Source organism: Xenopus tropicalis, chromosome 9 (assembly GCF_000004195.4).
Source record: "Xenopus tropicalis strain Nigerian chromosome 9, UCB_Xtro_10.0, whole genome shotgun sequence".
In the NCBI taxonomy this organism is placed as follows: Eukaryota; Metazoa; Chordata; class Amphibia; order Anura; family Pipidae; genus Xenopus; species Xenopus tropicalis.
In genome coordinates, this window is record NC_030685.2 from 19,233,642 (window position 1) to 19,253,252 (window position 19,611).

At 43.9% G+C, this 19,611-nt stretch overlaps 2 protein-coding genes across 4 annotated transcripts in view; both read left to right on the forward strand.

Moving 5' to 3' along the window:
• traf7 (TNF receptor associated factor 7) overlaps positions 1 to 9,082 on the forward strand; it is a 29,445-nt gene extending 20,363 nt beyond the window's left edge. For all 3 annotated transcript variants that reach the window (XM_012970174.3, NM_001142030.1, XM_012970173.3), the window contains 12 exon segments: positions 505 to 722; positions 2,307 to 2,380; positions 2,926 to 2,974; positions 3,082 to 3,209; positions 3,301 to 3,383; positions 4,648 to 4,687; positions 4,795 to 4,911; positions 5,548 to 5,670; positions 5,758 to 5,877; positions 6,415 to 6,546; positions 7,439 to 7,558; positions 7,698 to 9,082. In XM_012970174.3, the coding sequence (XP_012825628.1) occupies positions 505 to 722; positions 2,307 to 2,380; positions 2,926 to 2,974; positions 3,082 to 3,209; positions 3,301 to 3,383; positions 4,648 to 4,687; positions 4,795 to 4,911; positions 5,548 to 5,670; positions 5,758 to 5,877; positions 6,415 to 6,546; positions 7,439 to 7,558; positions 7,698 to 7,712 (1,219 nt within the window). In that variant the 3' untranslated portion in view covers positions 7,713 to 9,082.
• A 5,549-nt stretch (positions 9,083 to 14,631) lies between these two features.
• On the forward strand, positions 14,632 to 16,821 carry LOC116407743 (sprT-like domain-containing protein Spartan). The gene is made up of 4 exons (XM_031893676.1): positions 14,632 to 15,428; positions 15,824 to 15,923; positions 16,354 to 16,476; positions 16,620 to 16,821. Exons 1-4 carry the CDS (start codon positions 15,112 to 15,114, stop codon positions 16,803 to 16,805), a joined length of 726 nt encoding a protein of 241 aa, XP_031749536.1. The 5' UTR covers positions 14,632 to 15,111; the 3' UTR covers positions 16,806 to 16,821.
• Positions 16,822 to 19,611: the final 2,790 nt, after the last annotated feature.

Genomic DNA, 19,611 nt, shown 5'->3' on the forward strand with positions numbered 1-19,611 from the left:
GTACGTGCCACAGACTGGGCTCCAACCGTAAAGGGGTTGCTCACCTTAATAATAACCTTTAGTATGATGTAGAGACTGATATTCTAGACAATTTGCAATTGGTCTTTTTTTTTTTCTTTATTATTTTTGGTGTTTGAATTATTTTGCTTTTTTTTCAGCAGCTCTCCAGTTTGGAATCTTAGCAACTATCTGGTTGCTACGGTCCAAATTACCTTAGCAGCCAGGAGGGGTTTGAATGAGAGACTGGAATATAAATAGGACTGGGGCTGAGTAGAAATATAAGTAATAAAAAATAACGATTAAATTGTAGCCTCACCGAGCAATCGTTTTGTGACCTGGAAAGAGTCACAAGAACGGAAATAAGTCAAAAACTATAAGAAATAAAAAATGAAGACCAATTGAAAAGTTGCTATAGAGTGGTCATTCTATAACATGCTGAAAGGGTATAAATGAATCTGTGTGTAGGAAGGAGGAAATGCCTAACATCTTATTTCCTTTCTAAAGGTGCACCTTTATAGGGAACCAAGACACCTACGAGACGCACCTAGAAACCTGCAAATTTGAGGGGCTGAAGGAATTCCTGCAGCAAACAGACGACCGGTTTCACGAAATGCAGGTGGCCATGACGCAGAAGGACCAGGAGATCGCATTCCTGCGCTCCATGCTGGGCAAGCTCTCCGAGAAGATCGACCAACTGGAGAAGAACCTGGAGCTCAAATTCGGTAAGAGATGGCTCGGTGCCCCCCCCCTCTGGGAAGGGGAATGTCTGAGCTTGTCAGGAGGGGCTGCTGCACAAAACCATGTCATATACAAAGGCAGGGGGAATTGTTTTGGGAAGGCTGATATTGCACCAGGGCATATTATATAGTGAATAATGTACCCCCTATTGTAAAATATAGGGATATTAAAAGTCACTCTGAGGTTTACAACAGGGGGACCATTATTTATTATAATATACATGTTTCAGTGAGTCACGTGACATTACATTACAGGTATGGGATCCCTTCTCCGGAAACTCATTATCCAGAAAGTTCCGAATTACGGAAAGGTCATGATTCCCTTTTCTCTGTAATAATAAAACAGTACCTGTATTTGATCCCAACTAAGATATAATTACCCCTTATTGGGGGCAGAACAGCCCTATTGGGTTTATTTAATGGTTAAATGATTCCCTTTTCTCTGTAATAATAAAACAGTACCCGTACTTGATCCCAACTAAGAAATAATTACCCCTTATTGGGGGCAGAACAGCCCTATTGGGTTTATTTCATGGTTAAATGATTCCCTTTTCTCTGTAATAATAAAACAGTACCTGTACTTGATCCCAACTAAGATATAATTACCCCTTATTGGGGGCAGAACAGCCCTATTGGGTTTATTTCATGGTTAAATGATTCCCTTTTCTCTGTAATAATAAAACAGTACCTGTACTTGATCCCAACTAAGATATAATTACCCCTTATTGGGGGCAGAACAGCCCTATTGGGTTTATTTCATGGTTAAATGATTCCCTTTTCTCTGTAATAATAAAACAGTACCTGTACTTGATCCCAACTAAGATATAATTACCCCTTATTGGGGGCAGAACAATCCTATTGGGTTTATTTAATGGTTAAATGTTTCCCTTTTCTCTGTAATAATAAAACAGTACCTGTACTTGATCCCAACTAAGATATAATTACCCGTTATTGGGGCAGAACAATCCTATTGGGTTTATTTAATGGTTAAATGTTTCCCTTTTCTCTGTAATTATAAAACAGTACCTGTACTTGATCCCAACTAAGATATAATTACCCCTTATTGGGGGCAGAACAGTCCTATTGGGTTTATTTAATGGTTAAATGATTCCCTTTTCTCTGTAATAATAAAACAGTACCTGTACTTGAACCCAACTAAGATACAATTAATCATTATTGGAGGTAAAACAAGCCTATTGGGTTTATTCAATATTTTGATTATTTTTAGCACACTTAAGTTATGGAGATCCAAATTACAGAAAGATCCCTTATCCGGAAAACCTCAGGTCCTGAGCATTCTGGATAACGGGTCCCATACCTGTACTAAGCTCCAATTATAACTGATCACTACGCACTGTTTATAAGGATATCTATATATATATATATATATATAGATATAGATATATATATAAATAAATGCAGAGCCTGTCACTGAAAGTCTATACATACTGTTCTCTCATTATGGGAGGAGGTGCTGGGGCACCCCTGGAGCAGGGTTACCCAGTGCATAACAGCAGAAACAAGCCTGTATCCTATCATAATAGAGTATTTGTGTTTATAACTTTGCAGATGTTTTGGATGAAAACCAGAGCAAGCTGAGCGAAGACCTGATGGAGTTCCGCAGAGACGCTTCCATGCTGAACGTGAGCCTCCTTTACTCATCCTTTCTGTCCTTCTCTACATTAAAGGGCTAGTTCCTTTAAATTAACATTTAGTATATTATAGAGAGAGCTATTCTGAAATAACTTGCAATTGGTCTTTATTTTTTTATAATTTGTGGTTTTTGAATAATTTAGCTTTATATTCAGCAACTCTCCAGTTTGGAATTTCAGCAGCTATATGGTTGCTGGGAGTCCAAATAACCCTAGCAACCAGGCAATGGTTCGAATGAGAAACTGGAATATGAATAGGAGAGGGTCTGAATAGACAGATAAGTAATGCAAAGTAACAATAGCAATGAGATTGTAGCTTCCAGAAGCGATAGTTTTTTGTCTGCCATGGTCACTGACCCCCATTTGAAACCTGGAAAGCAAATAATTCAAAAATGACAAAAAATTAAGATCAATTCAAAAGTTGCTAAGAACTGGCCATTCTATAACATACTAAAAGTTAACATGAAAGTGAACCACCCCTTCACCTGCTAATAAGCCCTTTGCGCTCCCCTTACCGTATGCTTTGTCTTTAACAGGATGAGCTCTCCCATATCAATGCCCGGCTCAACATGGGAATCCTAGGCTGTAAGTACATAGGAAACTAGAACTAGAGCTTGAGAAAGCCCGACGGTTATGCCCAGTTTCATCCAGTAACCCTCAAATCTCTCCCTCTCTCTGCCTGAATGTTGCAGCCTATGATCCTCAGCAGATATTTAAGTGCAAAGGCACCTTTGTGGGACACCAGGGCCCCGTGTGGTGTCTGTGTGTGTACTCCATTGGCGACCTGCTCTTCAGTGGCTCGTCGGACAAAACGATAAAGGTGAGGGGTGCAGTTACACAACAGCATTTGCATTAAGAAGAAGCTTTCCTGGTGTCTTACAATAACATGTGATCTCCTAATGGTGTTCTAGGTGTGGGACACGTGTACGACCTATAAGTGCCAAAAGACCCTGGAGGGACACGACGGCATTGTACTCGCTCTCTGTATTCAAGGGTAAGTGTCCTTCTCCCCCAGAGAGACTGGCAGCTTTTATAAATCTGAAATGCCACTGCATGCCACTTACCTGGCACAGACCCTACAAACCCAAAGCAGTTTAGGGCCCTTAAAGGTCCTTTACGGTTTCAAAGGTAACGATAAAAGTAGTTCAAATAGTTTGCATGTTCCTGATGGGAGGATGAGGGTAGCTCATTAGTGTCACTTTTAACAACAGAAAATTCATTTACAGGTAAGGGACCTGTTATCCAGAATGCTTGGGACCCAGGATATTCTTGATAAGGGATTTGGATCCCCATACCTCGTCTGCTAAAAAGCATTTAAATATTGAATAAACCCAATAGGTTTGTTTTGCCCCTAATAAGGGGTAATTATATCTTAGTTGGGATCAAGTACAGGTACTGTTTTATTATTACAGAGAAAAGGGAATCATTTAACCATGAAATAAACCCAATAGGGCTGTTCTGCCCCCAATAAGGGGTAATTATATCTTAGTTGGGATCAAGTACAGGTACTGTTTTATTATTACAGAGAAAAGGGAATCATTTAACCATTAAATAAACCCAATAGGGCTGTTCTGCCCCCAATAAGGGGTAATTATATCTTAGTTGGGATCAAGTACAGGTACTGTTTTATTATTACAGAGAAAAAGGAAATAATTTTTAGAAATTAGAATTATTTGCTTATAATGGAGTTTATGGGAGATGGCCTTTCCGTAATTCAGAACTTTCTGGATAACGGGTTTCCGGATAAGGGATCCCATACCTGTAAAGGCATTGTTCACCTTTGGGTATGATGAAGAGAGTAATAGTCTGAGAAAATTTGCAGTTGGTCTTCATTTTTTTCATTATTTGTAGTATTTTTAATTACCTTCATTTGTTTAGCAGCTCTACAGTTTTGAGTTTTAGCAGATATTTGGTTGGTAGGGTCCGAATTACCTTAGCAGCCAGGGAGTGGTGTGAATGAGAGACTGATACATGAATAGGAGAGGGCCTGAATAGAAAGATAAGGAATAAAAATAACAATAATAAAACTGTAGCCTCACAGAGCAATAGTTGTTTGGTTGCCAGGGGCAGTGACCCCCAATTTGTTTCTGTAAAGAGTCAGAAGAAGCAGCAAATTTAAAAACTATTTAAAAAATATATATATATTAAACATTCCCTGTATATTTTCTATATAAACAGAAAAGCTGTGTTTGTTCTGTAAGATGTTCCCATATTGTGACCCTGCTGTATTTACCATTTTGTTTGTGTTTTATCTCCAGAAGCAAGCTGTACAGCGGCTCCGCGGACTGCACTATTATAGTAAGTACTGCATTGGGCGGGATGGACTGGGGGGCAGCTTATGGGGTTAGGGGGGCTGCAGTTATGGCTGAGGCAATGGAGACTGTAACCCACGTGTCTCTGTTTAGGTTTGGGACATACAAACCCTGCTGAAGGTTAATACCATCCGAGCGCACGATAACCCAGTTTGCACCTTAGTGTCGTCCCATAATATGCTGTTCAGCGGCTCCCTGAAAGCCATCAAGGTAAGTTTATTGTACGTTCCCAGCAAGAGAAACTGTCATTGCACGTGAACCCGGGACTGACACTGGGATGCACCTGCAGGAAGTTCTGCTTCCCATAGAAACGGAATGTACCGATCATGTGACCATAAAAGGGAGAGTTAATAGGTGGCACAGAGCTTTATTTCACTTCATTTCCATCTGTATTCACCTTTATTAAAGGGGTTGTTTACCTTTGAGTTAACTTTTTGTATGATGTAGACAATAATATTTGCAATTGGTCTTCCTTTTTCTTTTTTTAATTATTTCACTTTTTGCTCAGCAAAAATTTCAGCAATTATGTCATTGCCAGGGTTGAAATTACCTTAGCAACCAGAAAGTGGTGTAAATGAGAGGCTGGTATATGAATAGGAAAAGACCTGAATAGAAAAATAAGTTATAAAGAGTAACAATGAAATTATAGCCTCACAGAGCAATAGGTTTTTGGCTGCCGGGGTCAGTGACCCCCATTTGAAAGCTGGAAAGAGTCAGAAGAAGGCAAACAATTAAAAAAAAAAAAAAAAACCTATAAAAAACTAAATAATGAAGACCAGTTGAAAGATTACTCAGAAAATGTTTATTTTGTCATGTTCAGTGTTTCCCCTGTTACCTCTGATACAGGTGTGGGACATCGTGGGCACAGACTTGAAACTAAAGAAGGAGCTGACGGGCCTAAACCACTGGGTGCGGGCGCTGGTGGCCTCCCAGAACTACCTGTACAGCGGGTCCTACCAAACCATCAAGGTGACAAAGGGGGGATAGATTATCAGTCCAAGAAAAGCTTAATAACGAGGGATGGTTTATAATGGTTTATTCCATTCTCATTTTCAGATCTGGGACATCAGAACGTTGGAGTGTGCCCATGTCCTGCAGACATCGGGGGGCAGCGTGTACTCCATCGCAGTAACCAACCACCACATAGTGTGTGGGACATACGAGAACCTTATACATGTGAGTTAGTCACCCCTCCTAAACCGACCTGCGACCCCCCCTCTTTTTATAGGTCCGAGCCTGCCGTGCCCATGACATCATGGAGGGGGAGGGGCCAGGAGAGCACATGCCTATAAATAGATGCGGCCAGAACCAGGGCTCATTTAAGTCGCAGGTGGGGAGGAAGGCAGAAGGCCTGGACCCACACCCAGGCTCTGCATAGCAACCCCCTCACATTACTGGGGCTAAGTAGGGTTCATGTTGAATGGGAAGTCTCAGGTACCTATGGCTGCTCACGTCCTTTGGCAGTTTGTCGTCTTCTTGCCTTGTCCATCAGATGTGTGTGAATGGGTTCAGGGAGTGATAGGGAAATTGTGATTTGTCCATAACAATGGCCAGAATGCCAAATGGACATGCCCTAGTATGGGCCACTGCATGACTTTTCTACAAGTCTCAGCAATCTTGATAGACAGGATCAGCGACAGATATTTATGTTGCTAGAGGTTTCCTGTGCCAGCATTGTTCAAATGATCTACTGACCTGCAATCATTTCCCCAGGTCTGGGACATTGAATCCAAAGAGCAAGTGAGGACGCTGACAGGACATGTTGGGACAGTCTATGCGCTGGCTGTCATATCCACACCGGATCAAACCAAGGTTTTCAGTGCCTCGTACGACAGATCGCTGCGGGTACGGCATCTCTCTACTACATCATGGCTTTCCGGGCCTCATAACACCTCTCAAGTGATTTTGTATGCCCACTGTTTAGCCCAAGGCCCCCACTGACATAATCAGCCTGCAAACAAGTAATGGACTGAATAATCAGCTCAGTTGTTTGTTCCACTCGTAAGCCATGTCCAAGCCAGTAGGTGCAGTGACCAATCATAGGTCATCTCTCCTAGATAATGTATGTTTATGGCAGCCTATTGTGTCAGTGCAGACATTTGGGGAAAAATTAACCACCACCTCTGGAGGAAGGTCTCCTTAGAAGAACATTCTGCCCACAGGCCAAAAATGTCAGCATTGCACCCTCTGGTTGATATCAAGCCTGGACTGGCAATCTGTGGGTTCTGGCAAATGCCAGAGGGGCTGCTGTAAGATGCCATAGACGGTCACTATTTATTGGGCTGGGGGGGGCTGTTTGGGCCTCTGTGTACTTGAAATGCCTATTTTGTATCCCAGGCCTGGTTGCTATTGAACTCTTCCCATCCACCCATAGGGCATTGCAGCTCCCCAGCAGCAGAAGATGCCAAAAATGTCAGCATTGCACCCTCTGGTTGATATCAAGCCCGGACTGGCAATCTGTGGGTTCTGGCAAATGCCAGAGGGGCTGCTGTAAGATGCCATAGACAGTCACTATTTATTGGGCTGGGGGGGGCTGTTTGGGCCTCTGTGTACTTGAAATGCCTATTTTGTATCCCAGGCCTGGTTGCCATTGAACTCTCTTCTCAGCCACCCATAGGGCATTGCAGCTCCCCAGCAGCAGAAGATGCCATGTTGGACATGTTTGTGCTTGGGTCATTGTGAAAACTGATTACATTGTATTTTCCCTGTCGTTACTTACTGATTCATGTTCCCACAGGTCTGGAGTATGGACAACATGATATGCACCCAGACGCTGCTAAGACATCAGGGTAGTGTCACCGCTCTGGCAGTGTCACGGGGGCGCCTCTTCTCTGGTGCAGTGGACAGTACAGTGAAGGTAGGTTTAGTCCATCTTCTTTAGGAACATATCATGCTGATATATATATATATATATGAGGCTGCAAGTGACGAGAAACCTACAGAGCCCTCAAGCCTCATCATATAATGTACTGACATATATCTGCTCTCTGTCCTAGGTCTGGACTTGCTAAATGGTGCGTGCAAAGCCCAAGGCAGACTCAGCAAATCATGTCCCATAACCTGGCATTTATACCGCTGCTGGTTGGAGGATCTGCCACAGTGCCAGCCACGTGTTTGCAGCAGACTTTTTTTTTATACTTCACAATGGACACTTTGGGCTGGCAGACCTTTTAGGCCGGGCTTGGAAGGGCGTTCACGCAAAATTGGGAGACACTGACTTTCTTCAGGCTGGATTGTCCTTATTCTGCTCCTGTGATGCTGAAACTCTAAGCTGCTTTGCAGAGGGGTGAAACCTTCACTACTGCTCGTGTACTTGTGTAAATAGCCTGCATCACTAGCACTTTCCAGTGTGAGGAAGGGACTCGGCTGCCACACTCACCAAACACAACCAAACCCACTCTCTTTAGCTGCAGCTTTTACCTTCTCCTCAAGCAACCTAATACTGTGGGTCAGCACCTGTGGGGGCATCTCCTGGCACCACATACTGTAGTTGGTGTGTTTGTTCTACAGCTTGGCACCGTCAGGCAGAGGGAAGGTTTCGCTCAATGTGATTTCTTTACACTAAGGATGCAATTACTGTGATATAGATAATTACGGGGCAGTCTGAATGCCAAACCCTTCTGGTAGGCTCTTTCCAGAGGAGACCGAACACCCTGTCATATCTGGGTGATTGTCCGCGTTAGTGTCCAGACTATTTACAGTATGAGTGAGATAGATAATCTGGAAGTATCTTCTTTACTGCAAATCATGAAGCCAAGTGTTTGTATAGCAAAGGATGAGAGTGTGGGGTCCCGGTTAGCGCAGACAATGCTCGTCCAGTCACCGTGTAATCTTTATAGTCACGGTTTTGTACGTTGTACTTGTGCAAGTGATGGAAGCCGCGCCGTAAGCACCACATATGCACGTTCTTTCTAATAACTATGTACATATGGGGCCCCCCACAAAGGACTTTGAATAATGAAATGGTGCTGTAATTTCCTTCCCTTGACGGCGTTGCCAAATCTGCAGGGGTCCATAGCGATGTGAGTGTTATACACTGACCCGCAACACTAATGCATCTTCCTCATTGGTGGTCTCACATCTATACAAACAGCCTCGCAAGCACTCCGGTCACACAGGACTGTGCAGAAACTGGTATATTTAATGTGAGAATCCCATCACTTTCCAAGCATTTGACAGCAGCCAATATCCCAGGTACGCTTATTCCCATATCTCACCTAGTCCGACTCCCCAACCTCCCACTCCACATGCAATGATATCCATTTATAGCTCACTGTTTTCTACTGTTTTTAAGGCCTGTATGATAGAATGACTGGACAACTGATTATTTCCTTTCTAATAAAATTGCAGCTAAGGCTGTCGCCTCATTGGTTTCCAAAGATCCCATTTTTGTTGGCTATATTATGTGGAATGTTGCTGGTAATAGATTGTGCATGATTTTATACTTTTAAACTGGCCATACTGTACACTATTAGATACACTCATTTGGTTAGGCTGACTCTGTGTGTGGCCAAATACCATTCGGACCCCTGGGCAATGACAGGATTGGAATATGGGCCTAGAAAGAGCTTGCCAGCTGAGAAGCACATCAGTGCAACAATGCAGTCCTCACCAGATGGCACTGATTTTTGCCTAGAGATTGGTTAGACAAAAAGCCCTTACCAGAGTTGGTGGCTTTTAATGGTCCATGTATGGCCACCTTAGCTGTCTCTGCTGTATTGGTAGCAAGCCCCAAGGCACATGGAAAGGTTTCAGGCAGTTTGACTGCTGCATTCCATGCTAAAATATGTAATCAAATGAATTCTGTTAATGGGAGTAAAGTGAACACATTATCATTGGATCCGATATGCAGAAATGGGGGCTAGAGCCTGTTGAAAGCAGTTGTTTTGCTCAAGGTAATTGGGAGCAAACAGTCCACCTATCGTGTGCTCCTTTTCTCATTCCTGTTTGCCCTTGTGGGGCGGAAGGGGCTGCCCAAGCTGGGGAGGAGTGGCAATATGTAGCCTGGGGGACAAATATAGCTAAGGGGAACAACCATGGGGACAGAGTTGCAATGGTTCTGACTGATCCTATAGCAGGGGTCGGAAACCTTTTTGGCTGAGAGAGCCATAAATACCACATATTTTAAAATGTAATTCCGTGAGAGCCATACAATATGTTTGGCCACACATGCTGCGGGGCAAGGTGGAGGGGGTCCCAAGGATGCCGGATGCGGATGCAATGCGGAGTAGGCCTGCACTCGGCGGATAGAAGACGTGTTCTAAGGCTTAGACCACGTCTTCTATCTGCCGAGCACAGGGGCAAGGTAGGGTGGGTACCAAGGATGCCTGATGCGATGCGGAGGAGGTCGTGGCCTGCGCTCGGCAGATAGAAGACGTGTTCTAAGGCTTAGAACACGTCTTCTACCTACCGTGCGCAGGCCACACCCCCTATGTTTTTTTTTTTTAATTAAAGATTTGGCAGGGAGCCAGAAGCAGCCATCAAAAGAGCCACATCTGGCTCCCGAGCCATAGGTTCCCTACCCCTGTCCTATAGGCACAAATAGATCTTTCACCATAGTTGGCTCCACCTGCTGGCAGTGGGATATGTTACAATACACATCACGTCCGGGTTTAGAACTTGACTGACATCCTTGGAGCCAATGGGAAAGCGCAGTCAAGCCATAATTGCATGTCACTAGGTACTTGATGTCTGGGTCATGTCAGGACTTGCAACCTGACATCCTTGTAGCCAGTGGGGTCCAGGGTTCAATCAGTAATCTCGCTGGAGTTTGTGTGACTGCTGTTTCCCTGTATACGGCTGTGTTCACATGCTCAGGCCTTACTCCTGCTACCTACTTGCACTTTGGAAGACTGCCTGCCTGGGAAGACGATTGATTCTGCCATCCTGCCTGCCTGGGAAGATGATTGCTTCTGCCATCCTGCCTGCCTGGGAAGACGATTGATTCTGCCATCCTGCCTGCCTGGGAAGATGATTGCTTCTGCCATCCTGCCTGCCTGGGAAGACGATTGATTCTGCCATCCTGCCTGCCTGGGAAGACGATTGATTCTGCCATCCTGCCTGCCTGGGAAGATGATTGATTCTGCCATCCTGCCTGCCTGGGAAGACGATTGATCCTGCCATCCTGCCTGCCTGGGAAGATGATTGATTCTGCCATCCTGCCTGCCTGGGAAGACGATTGATTCTGCCATCCTGCCTGCCTGGGAAGATGATTGATTCTGCCATCCTGCCTGCCTGGGAAGACGATTGATCCTGCCATCCTGCCTGCCTGGGAAGATGATTGATCCTGCCATCCTGCCTGCCTGGGAAGACGATTGATCCTGCCATCCTGCCTGCCTGGGAAGATGATTGCTTCTGCCATCCTGCCTGCCTGGGAAGACGATTGATCCTGCCATCCTGGGAAGACGATTGATCCTGCCATCCTGCCTGCCTGGGAAGACAGTCCATCCATCCATCCATCCTGCCTGCCTTCCTTTTGTATTATTTGGTGGGGTGGTGGCTATGGCAGAAGGCTTTGCACAGCCGCAGAGGCCTCTAGTTCAATGGAATTTAGTGATACCGATCGAGAGTATGTGTCGAGTGACCTATAAACTCATCTACCGATGGACCAGAAGGAAGTGGCAGCAATAGCACTGAAATGCCGTAGGAGCTGGAGGAAGAGGTAGAAGCGGGGACAGAGGAATCCACTGCAGTTGGTGGAAAGCCTGTGTGGGGGCCTCCTGGTAACTCTGCCCTGCAGATTCCCTTCTACTGGAGTCCCTGGAGTTAAGGTAGAGACAGCTAACTTCGGCCATCTAGATTACAGAGGCCATCATAGAGGATGTGGTTCTCTACACCAATTTATATGCTGAGTAGTATATTGCCCAAAAGAACTTAGCCGAACATTCTCAACCTCCACGATGGAGTCCCACTAATATCCATGAAATATTAGCAATGGGATTTGTAAAAAGCCAACAGCTTAGAAGCCTGCTGGGACACCACTACAGTACTTACTGTCCCTCTCGTCTCAGCCGCCATGCCCCAGCCCGCCATACTTACATCTGCCACTGATACGGGGGGGGAAATAAGGTCCAAAGTAGGGTTTTTCTGGTCCCATCCACCTTTCCCACCCAGCCCACCTATTTTCTTGCCCCTTATGGGCTTTACAGGCTCAGGAGGTAGGAAATTGTACAAGAATAGTTTCATTATATGTTTTTGTTTGTTATTACTTACTTTTTAAAAGGGGAGAAAATAAACCATTTTCCAAGAGAAAACCTAAATCACCAACTTCTATGTATCTTTTTTTTTTTTTTTTTACAGTGATACAGCGCCATCATGTGGCCACTTTTGCTCAAAGCAGTTCAATCCGAAAAGTGATTTAAAGGTTAAATACCCCAAATGAGGCAATATAATGATATATTTATAAAAATATGATAATACTATATGTGTTGTATATAGATATACATATAATATAGATATATAAGGCTAATATTTCTATATACAAATTCTAATAGCCTTCTGCTATTAGTGGGTTGTGGGAGGTGCAGTTTAACATCAGGTTTTGACCAAGCCAGTCCTTCCTAATGCTCCATATTATTACAGGTCTGGGGAGGGTTGCCAGCTTTTTTTGTAATTAAATACCAGCCTTTGGGTGGGGGGGTAGGAGGTAATGTCATATGGGGGCAGGGAAATGGGTAGAGTGGGCGGGGCATAGGTGGGATATCCCTTTGTTGAAATCCAGCAGTGCAGAGGGTCAGGAAAGGGGAGATTTATATGGTATTACAACTACATTGCCGATAAATGTGTAATTCTGGCCTTAGTTGGTTATTTATCGGCTGGGAAAACCCTAGTTATGGGCCCCTGATATCTGTAAACCCGTTATCCAGAAAGGTCCGAATTATAGGACGGCCATCTCCCATAGACTCCATTTTAGTTAAATAATTCACATTTTAAAAAACAGTAACTTGTACTTGATCCCAACTAAGCTGCATAAATCCATATTGGCGGCCAAGCAATCCTATTGAGTTTATTTCATGTTTAAAGGACTTTAGTAAAGGTAGTGTATAGGGACCCCAATCAGATAAGACCCCTTATCCAAAAAACCCAAGCATTCTGGATAACAAGCAGCATACCTGTATCTCTATATGCAGGAGTGAATGCAAAGTGACAGCGGGTAGGGGTGCCAGTTAAACAGGCTTAGGGGGGCTTATTTGCCATAGATGAAAGCCCTTCGTACGGTTGGCCCACTTTAATCTTTATATAAAGCAATTTAATGCGCTTTATTTCCCAGCAGTCGTTTCTCATTCCAATACCTTTGATCCCTCTGATAGAGATCATTTGTGCTCGAAGCAATGTTCCCCTAATTACATGTAGCTGCTTCGGCGGAATCAGAATTTTGGATAAAAGGTTTCCTTTCAGGGATAGGGGGAATTTCAGAATAAAAGTGCTCTCCCTCGTTCTTTGCAGACATGGAAGTGTATGAAGCCATTGGACATGAGGGGCTTATCTACTAAATGATTTACATGGGAAAAAGTCAGTGTCAAAAAAAAAAAATGCCTTATTCATAAAGCTGTGTACAGTATTTCTCCGTATGGCGTTGCGGTATTTATCCGCCATTCATTTGAAACCACCTGAGACCCAAGTGAGCCATTAAAAACAATGGGAAAAGTTCAGGAAGGGAGTAAATTCTGATGGAAGTCGCTGCGTAGAAAAATGGTTAAAAAAAACGGCAAACGTTAAGGCGGATATATATATATGGCAGTAAGTGAGGCGCATTGTTCACTCTTATAGTGCAATCTGTGTACAGGTATCAGCACTGACATAACTAGGGTGTCCCACAACTATCCCTACTCGTACCCCCAGCTGCCTACTACCCACCCCCCCACTACCTACCAAGCATCTGGATTACAGGTCCTGTATGGTACATAACCTGAACAAAGTATCTTTGGAAATTATATTAAAAGGGGATGTAAACCTTGCTGCAAAATGAAGGTAGAGGCATGCTGGGAGCTGCAGTCCAGCAACATCAGGGTTGTATTCCTAAATATTGCACAAGAACATTTTTATAAAATTTTCCCCAAATCCCCACAGACAGCGGCTGCTTTAAGATGCAAAAAATCCCCCAATGAGAATCCCAGCTGATCTGTGTAAATCCGGCTCCCTGTTCTCTGTTCCTGCAATTGGAGTTGGGAGCTTTAAGAACTTAACAAAAAATCAAAAATCAAAAAGAAAAATCAAATTTTTATTTGAAAATCCATAATAAAAACATACAAACCCCAAAACATACCGCCTTACGCATTTCGTACCCCAACGGTACTTAGTCATAGGCAGTTCTAGTTCCAAAGCATATATTTAAGCACTTTTTCTATTTTTATTTTCTATTTATTTTCACAATAACTTAATATTATCATCAATAAATAGAATTTTTTTTGAAAGTCTTATATTTTTAATAGCAAAGTGTTGAATTTTAATATGTCTTCTTAAATATCTTTGAATATATGATTTTAATATGTGGCTGTTGAGATACATCTAATGGACAGTGTATAATAATTCCTGTGATTTTAACTGTTTTAATATACTTTATACAGAACCCTGTTAACGTATTTGTAAAATCTTTTTTCTGGTAGTGTCACTTTAAGAAATGATGTTTTCAATGAGGAGCGGGATTATCGTCTGCTTAAATTTATGTTTTGGGACCTATGGGGTTTGAACTGCCTATGACTAAGTACACAGATTGTCCCCCAAGGTCTATTAACAACAAACCCCATTAGTTCCTGACTTACATGCATAACCTGTTACTCCATTTGAGGTCAATTGGCGGTAACAGTCCACGAAAGAATCTCTTATTAAAGTTGTCAAATAGGACGTGGATATCCGGTTTGGGGTCCAGCACCTCCCAATATGGATCCACAACCGACAGATGCTCCCCCAAGGTCTATTAACAACCCCTTTATTGAACAAGGATGCATTTTCCCAGTGAATATAATTGCTAACCCAGGCCAGTGCCCAACCTTAATGTTGCACTACATGGGCAAGACCAACTGTTACAGCATCATGGGTAATAACCCAAATAAACTTTGGAACAACAATGCAATCTGCCAAATCTTTTCACCCCATACAATATATTGTCACCGTCCCACAGTAACAGCACAAGCTGCAAAGTAATGTAAAGTTACTCAGTGTATATAGGTGTGAGTGTTACATGTATACCAATCGCTTGCACATTTCCACTGTAGCCATAAGTAGTAACTAAGGCCTTAAAAGTTGTTGCTGCAGTGAGCAGGAGTGCGCTGTCACAATGTGGCCCCTGCAGCGCTCACAGTGTAAACAAACATCACATGACCTCACAACTGCATCATAGGAGAGCCAACTGCCCCCAAAGAAATCGTCAGTTGGTACCAACTGCCCTAGAGAGACACAAGCTGGAGGAGGATGGGCTTGTTTTTCTCATCGCCGAGTTGCTCTTCGGAGCAGATTTCAACACAATATTCACCTGATTTTTCTTCAATTCATCATTCTACCGACAATGTAACTTCTCAGTCTCGTGAAAAGCGTTCTGTGGCTTGTCAGACTGATGGGGATCCTGGTGTGACTGAGCCAGCTATTGAGCAGCTGTCGGTTGTGGATCCATATTGGGAGGTGCTGGACCCCAAACCTGATATCCACGCCCTATTTGACGACTTTAATAAGAGATTCTTTCGTGGACTGTTGCCGCCAATTGACCTCAAATGGAGTAACAGGTTATGCATGTAAGTCAGGAACTAATGGGGTTTGTTGTTAATAGACCTTGGGGGACAATCTGTGTCACTGTCACTGCTTTACAGCTTCCCCCCAACTTCCCCAGCCTGGTAAGGTGCACAGGAGGGGGAGATCTGTATGTGCAGAGCCGATAGTTTTCTGTTAAAAGAGACACATAGGATAAGTGACTGCCCCCTAAACTTGTAGGCAATAATGAATACTATATGGTGCTGGTTTCACTCTGGGCTAAAGGTTTAAACTTTATTGGAGCTCCCCATAGATCTTCTCTGGGGTGGGTGTGTCCTTACAGTCCCTGCCAGAGGCACAGTAGGAGGGGGAGAGCCAATCACAGCCCTGCAGTCACACAAGTAAACACTTCTCAAATCTGCATTATTTTTTTTTCCAGCACTGCGGGCATCTGCATCCAAGATAATATAAGTGGAAAATGCAGAATTCGCCTGAACAAACCTCTCCTTGATTTACGGCCAAGGAAAAATACAGTGGAAGTAAGTTTTTTTCTCTTTTTCTGTTTTTCTTGTGTATTTTTGTAGTAAATACAAACTGGCCAAGTGCTGGTGCTGCTGGGAAACTATGGTGGTCAGTTAGGGACATAGCATGGACTGCACCAATATCCCCTAGAGAGAGAGCAGAAGATATAGTCTAATAGTCTATACTGTATCTAAACTAAACAAATGGCTCCCTGGCAGTTAGCTCTAATACAGCATTGGTTTGTGCCCCCATTAAAACCCTTAGGAAGGCTGCATATGGCCCGCAGGCCTCTAGTTGGGCAGCCCTGGCCTAGGTGATGTATCAGGTGGAATCAGATGTGTGCATGTAATATCTATGAATAGACATGGGTTTGCCTGCAAAGATGTGATGCATTTTCTATACATGAAGGCAGAACAAGTAACATTGGGGCTGTTTCTCACCCTACAGACGCTCCTGCATGAAATGATCCACTACTACCAGCGAGTCAGAGGAACAAGTGATATAGATCATGGCGCAACCTTTCATTTTCACATGGAGCGAATCAATAGAGAAAGTGGCACAAATATTACGGTAAGTGGTTCCGTATATATACAGTATATACATACACACACTTATACATTATATTGTATTGTACCATTAATTTCTATTATTATTTTATTCATTATTCTTATTAATGTGTCAGGTTCCATGATATTTCTGTTGTTATTTTATAGGTCTATCATGATTTCGATCGAGAATACGAGTCACTGAAGCGCCACTGGTGGAAATGCAATGGTCCCTGTGCACAAGTAGTGAGGCGGCTTGCGGACAGGACTCCGGGCTCCAAGGCGCACAAGCGCAAATGCGGAGGAGAATTTATAAAGGTCCGAGAACCAAAGAGAATGAGAACTGGCCTATAGAATCACTTCAGGAATATTCTAGAGACTTTCTCCTTGGCGAATAACAGTTTTGCCAGGAAAGGCCGTGGCCCAAGAATGCCCAGCACTGAGTTATGGAAAATGAGAGGCTGCTATCCAGATAGGCAATGTGGGAGGCTATTGCTACGAGCAGAACTGAAATGAACCTCCAATGGGCCAAGAAAATGCCAATGAGCAGCCATAAGATTAGCATTGCCTACGTTATATAAGGCACGGGCACAGCGGCAGCAAGAGAAACAAACCGTACTGCCGAACTGGCCAGTAGAAGGGATACAAGTTGGATACTGGGACTGTTCCAATGGATACAGAAATCACACAAAGAGTCACACAGAGCCACACCAAGGAACAGACACAACTGGATGGAATCCCTGATGCCCTTTCATACAAGTCATGTGCCAGTTGAAGCGCTGCTGCTGGAAATACAATGGGCCCTGGGCACAAGTAGCGGGCAGGCCTGCTCAAATACAAACAAGGGGAACGGAGTAGGAAATGTTATAAATATCCAGGAACCTCACAGGAGACCTTCAAACAAGAGACTTGAGAGTTGACCTACAGAAAGACTTCACAGAGACGTTCCTCTTGGCTATGGCACCGTTACGTATCCAGAAAACTTACTTTCCAGGCATGCGCAGTTGGAGCTAGTCTGGGATTAGCGCCGACTGCCAATGTGCCAGAAGGCTCCATCCGTCTGCGAAGGGAAAGAAGAGGATCTGCGCCAGAAGGCTCCATCCGTCTGCGAAGGGAAAGAAGAGGATCTGCGCCAGAAGGCTCCATCCGTCTGCGAAGGGAAAGAAGAGGACCTGCGCCAGAAGGCTCCATCCGTCTGCGAAGGGAAAGAAGAGGATCTGTGCCAGAAGGCTCCATCCGTCTGCGAAGGGAAAGAAGAGGATCTGCGCCAGAAGGCTCCATCCGTCTGCAAAGGAAAAGAAAAGGATTTGAAGATCCACAAGATGGCTCCTATATGAACTCTTGCCTGTGGGGGGTTTAGTTCCCCTTTAATGTAAATAATATGTTACAATTTTGTATATTATATTGTGCAATGGTTAACATTAAATAAAAAATCATACTAAAGAAATTTGTGTACTGATTTCATGTTTCAGGAAGCTTTGTCAGGTTGACTAGTTGGGTTTTCTAGAAAAGTCCATTTAGGCATTCAGCATATAGGGAGTTCTAATGATATTACCTGGGATGCAAGGGTGGAGATAAGGGTAGGGGGGGAACACAACTTTAAATAAACATCACTCATTGTTTTCAGGTCTTAATAAATTGCAGTATTTAGTTGACAATATCTCTTTAAAGGTGCCCATACAGGGGGTATCAGGGGCCAAGTGATCATTAATAACTTAATTCCCAAGCCTGTTGGTCCATATACTGGATCCAAAATGATCACTTCCATGTTGATATCTCACTGCCATTTATTCAGATATCAATCTGGCCAGGCAAAAAGTCCTGTTGGACAAGAACCCCACCAGCTATGTTTGTGGATTACAATCGCCATTTAATGCACATCCACCCCAGTTACTGCCGCTCCTTTTCCCGTAACGATACAGAAAATGATGTCGGCGCAGGAAGTAGTATTTAATATGGGGAGGCCACAGCTTTATACGAATGGAGATTGGGGTAAGGTGACCATATTTTCAGAGCGAAATCCTTTTTAGACCATGCCTACTTTGGAGGACACACTCCCTATAAACCTCACCTCATTTTACAGATATGCCCTCAGTGAATATAACTAAACATCTATTTTTACTTTTTCTAAACCACAAATCTCATCATTCTCAGACAAAACCCACAGAATACATTTTGCTGAGGAGCTGTAGTTGAACAGCAGCTGGAGTAGAAGGGTTGGGTATTAGTCAGAGCACATTAAACAGGAACCACCACATAATAAAGGGAAATCTGATCAGAAATAGCATCTCTAGTACATTATTCAGTGAGCGACATTGGATAAACACATAAAATTCTATACAGTGAGCAAGTGACAACCCAAGCAAATTATACACAGTAAAAATTATAATATACAAGCACAGGCAGTGAGTAGTGACCCCCCCAAGCACATTATACACAGTATGGATTATTATATACAAGGACAGGCACATCAAACACAGTGATAGACAATGAAACATAAGGGTTAAAATGAACGCAAATTTAATTTATAATTCTCACAAAACTCAGGATGAATACGGTGCCAATTCCATGTATAATACCTCAGAACGCAGCAAAATGACACAGTGGCAATTCCATGTATAATACCCCCACAAGTTATAGCAGGATGAACGTAGTCGCAGTTTTTAACTTCAGGAATAAGTTGTTGTTTTTTTAATGAAACTGTTTGTCTACAGTTACATACCTGGTGGAATATATTAGGTGCTACATAAATGATTAAACACATAGGAGAGGCAGAAATGATTAGCAAGTTGGTGGGGCAGTGCCAGCCTGGGGCTCAGCTGGGGGGAGGGCAGTGCCAGCTTGGGGCTCAGCTGGGGGGAGGGCAGTGCCAGCTTGGGGCTCAGCTGGGGGAAGGGCAGTGCCAGCTTGGGGCTCAGCTGGGGGAAGGGCAGTGCCAACTTGGGGCTCAGCTGGGGGGAGGGCAGTGCCAGCTTGGGGCTCAGCTGGGGGGAGGGCAGTGCCAGCTTGGGGCTCATCTGGGGGAAGGGCAGTGCCAACTTGGGGCTCAGCTGGGGGGAGGGCAGTGCCAGCTTGGGGCTCAGCTGGGGGGAGGGCAGTGCCAGCTTGGGGCTCAGCTGGGGGGAGGGCAGTGCCAGCTTGGGGCTCAGCTGGGGGAAGG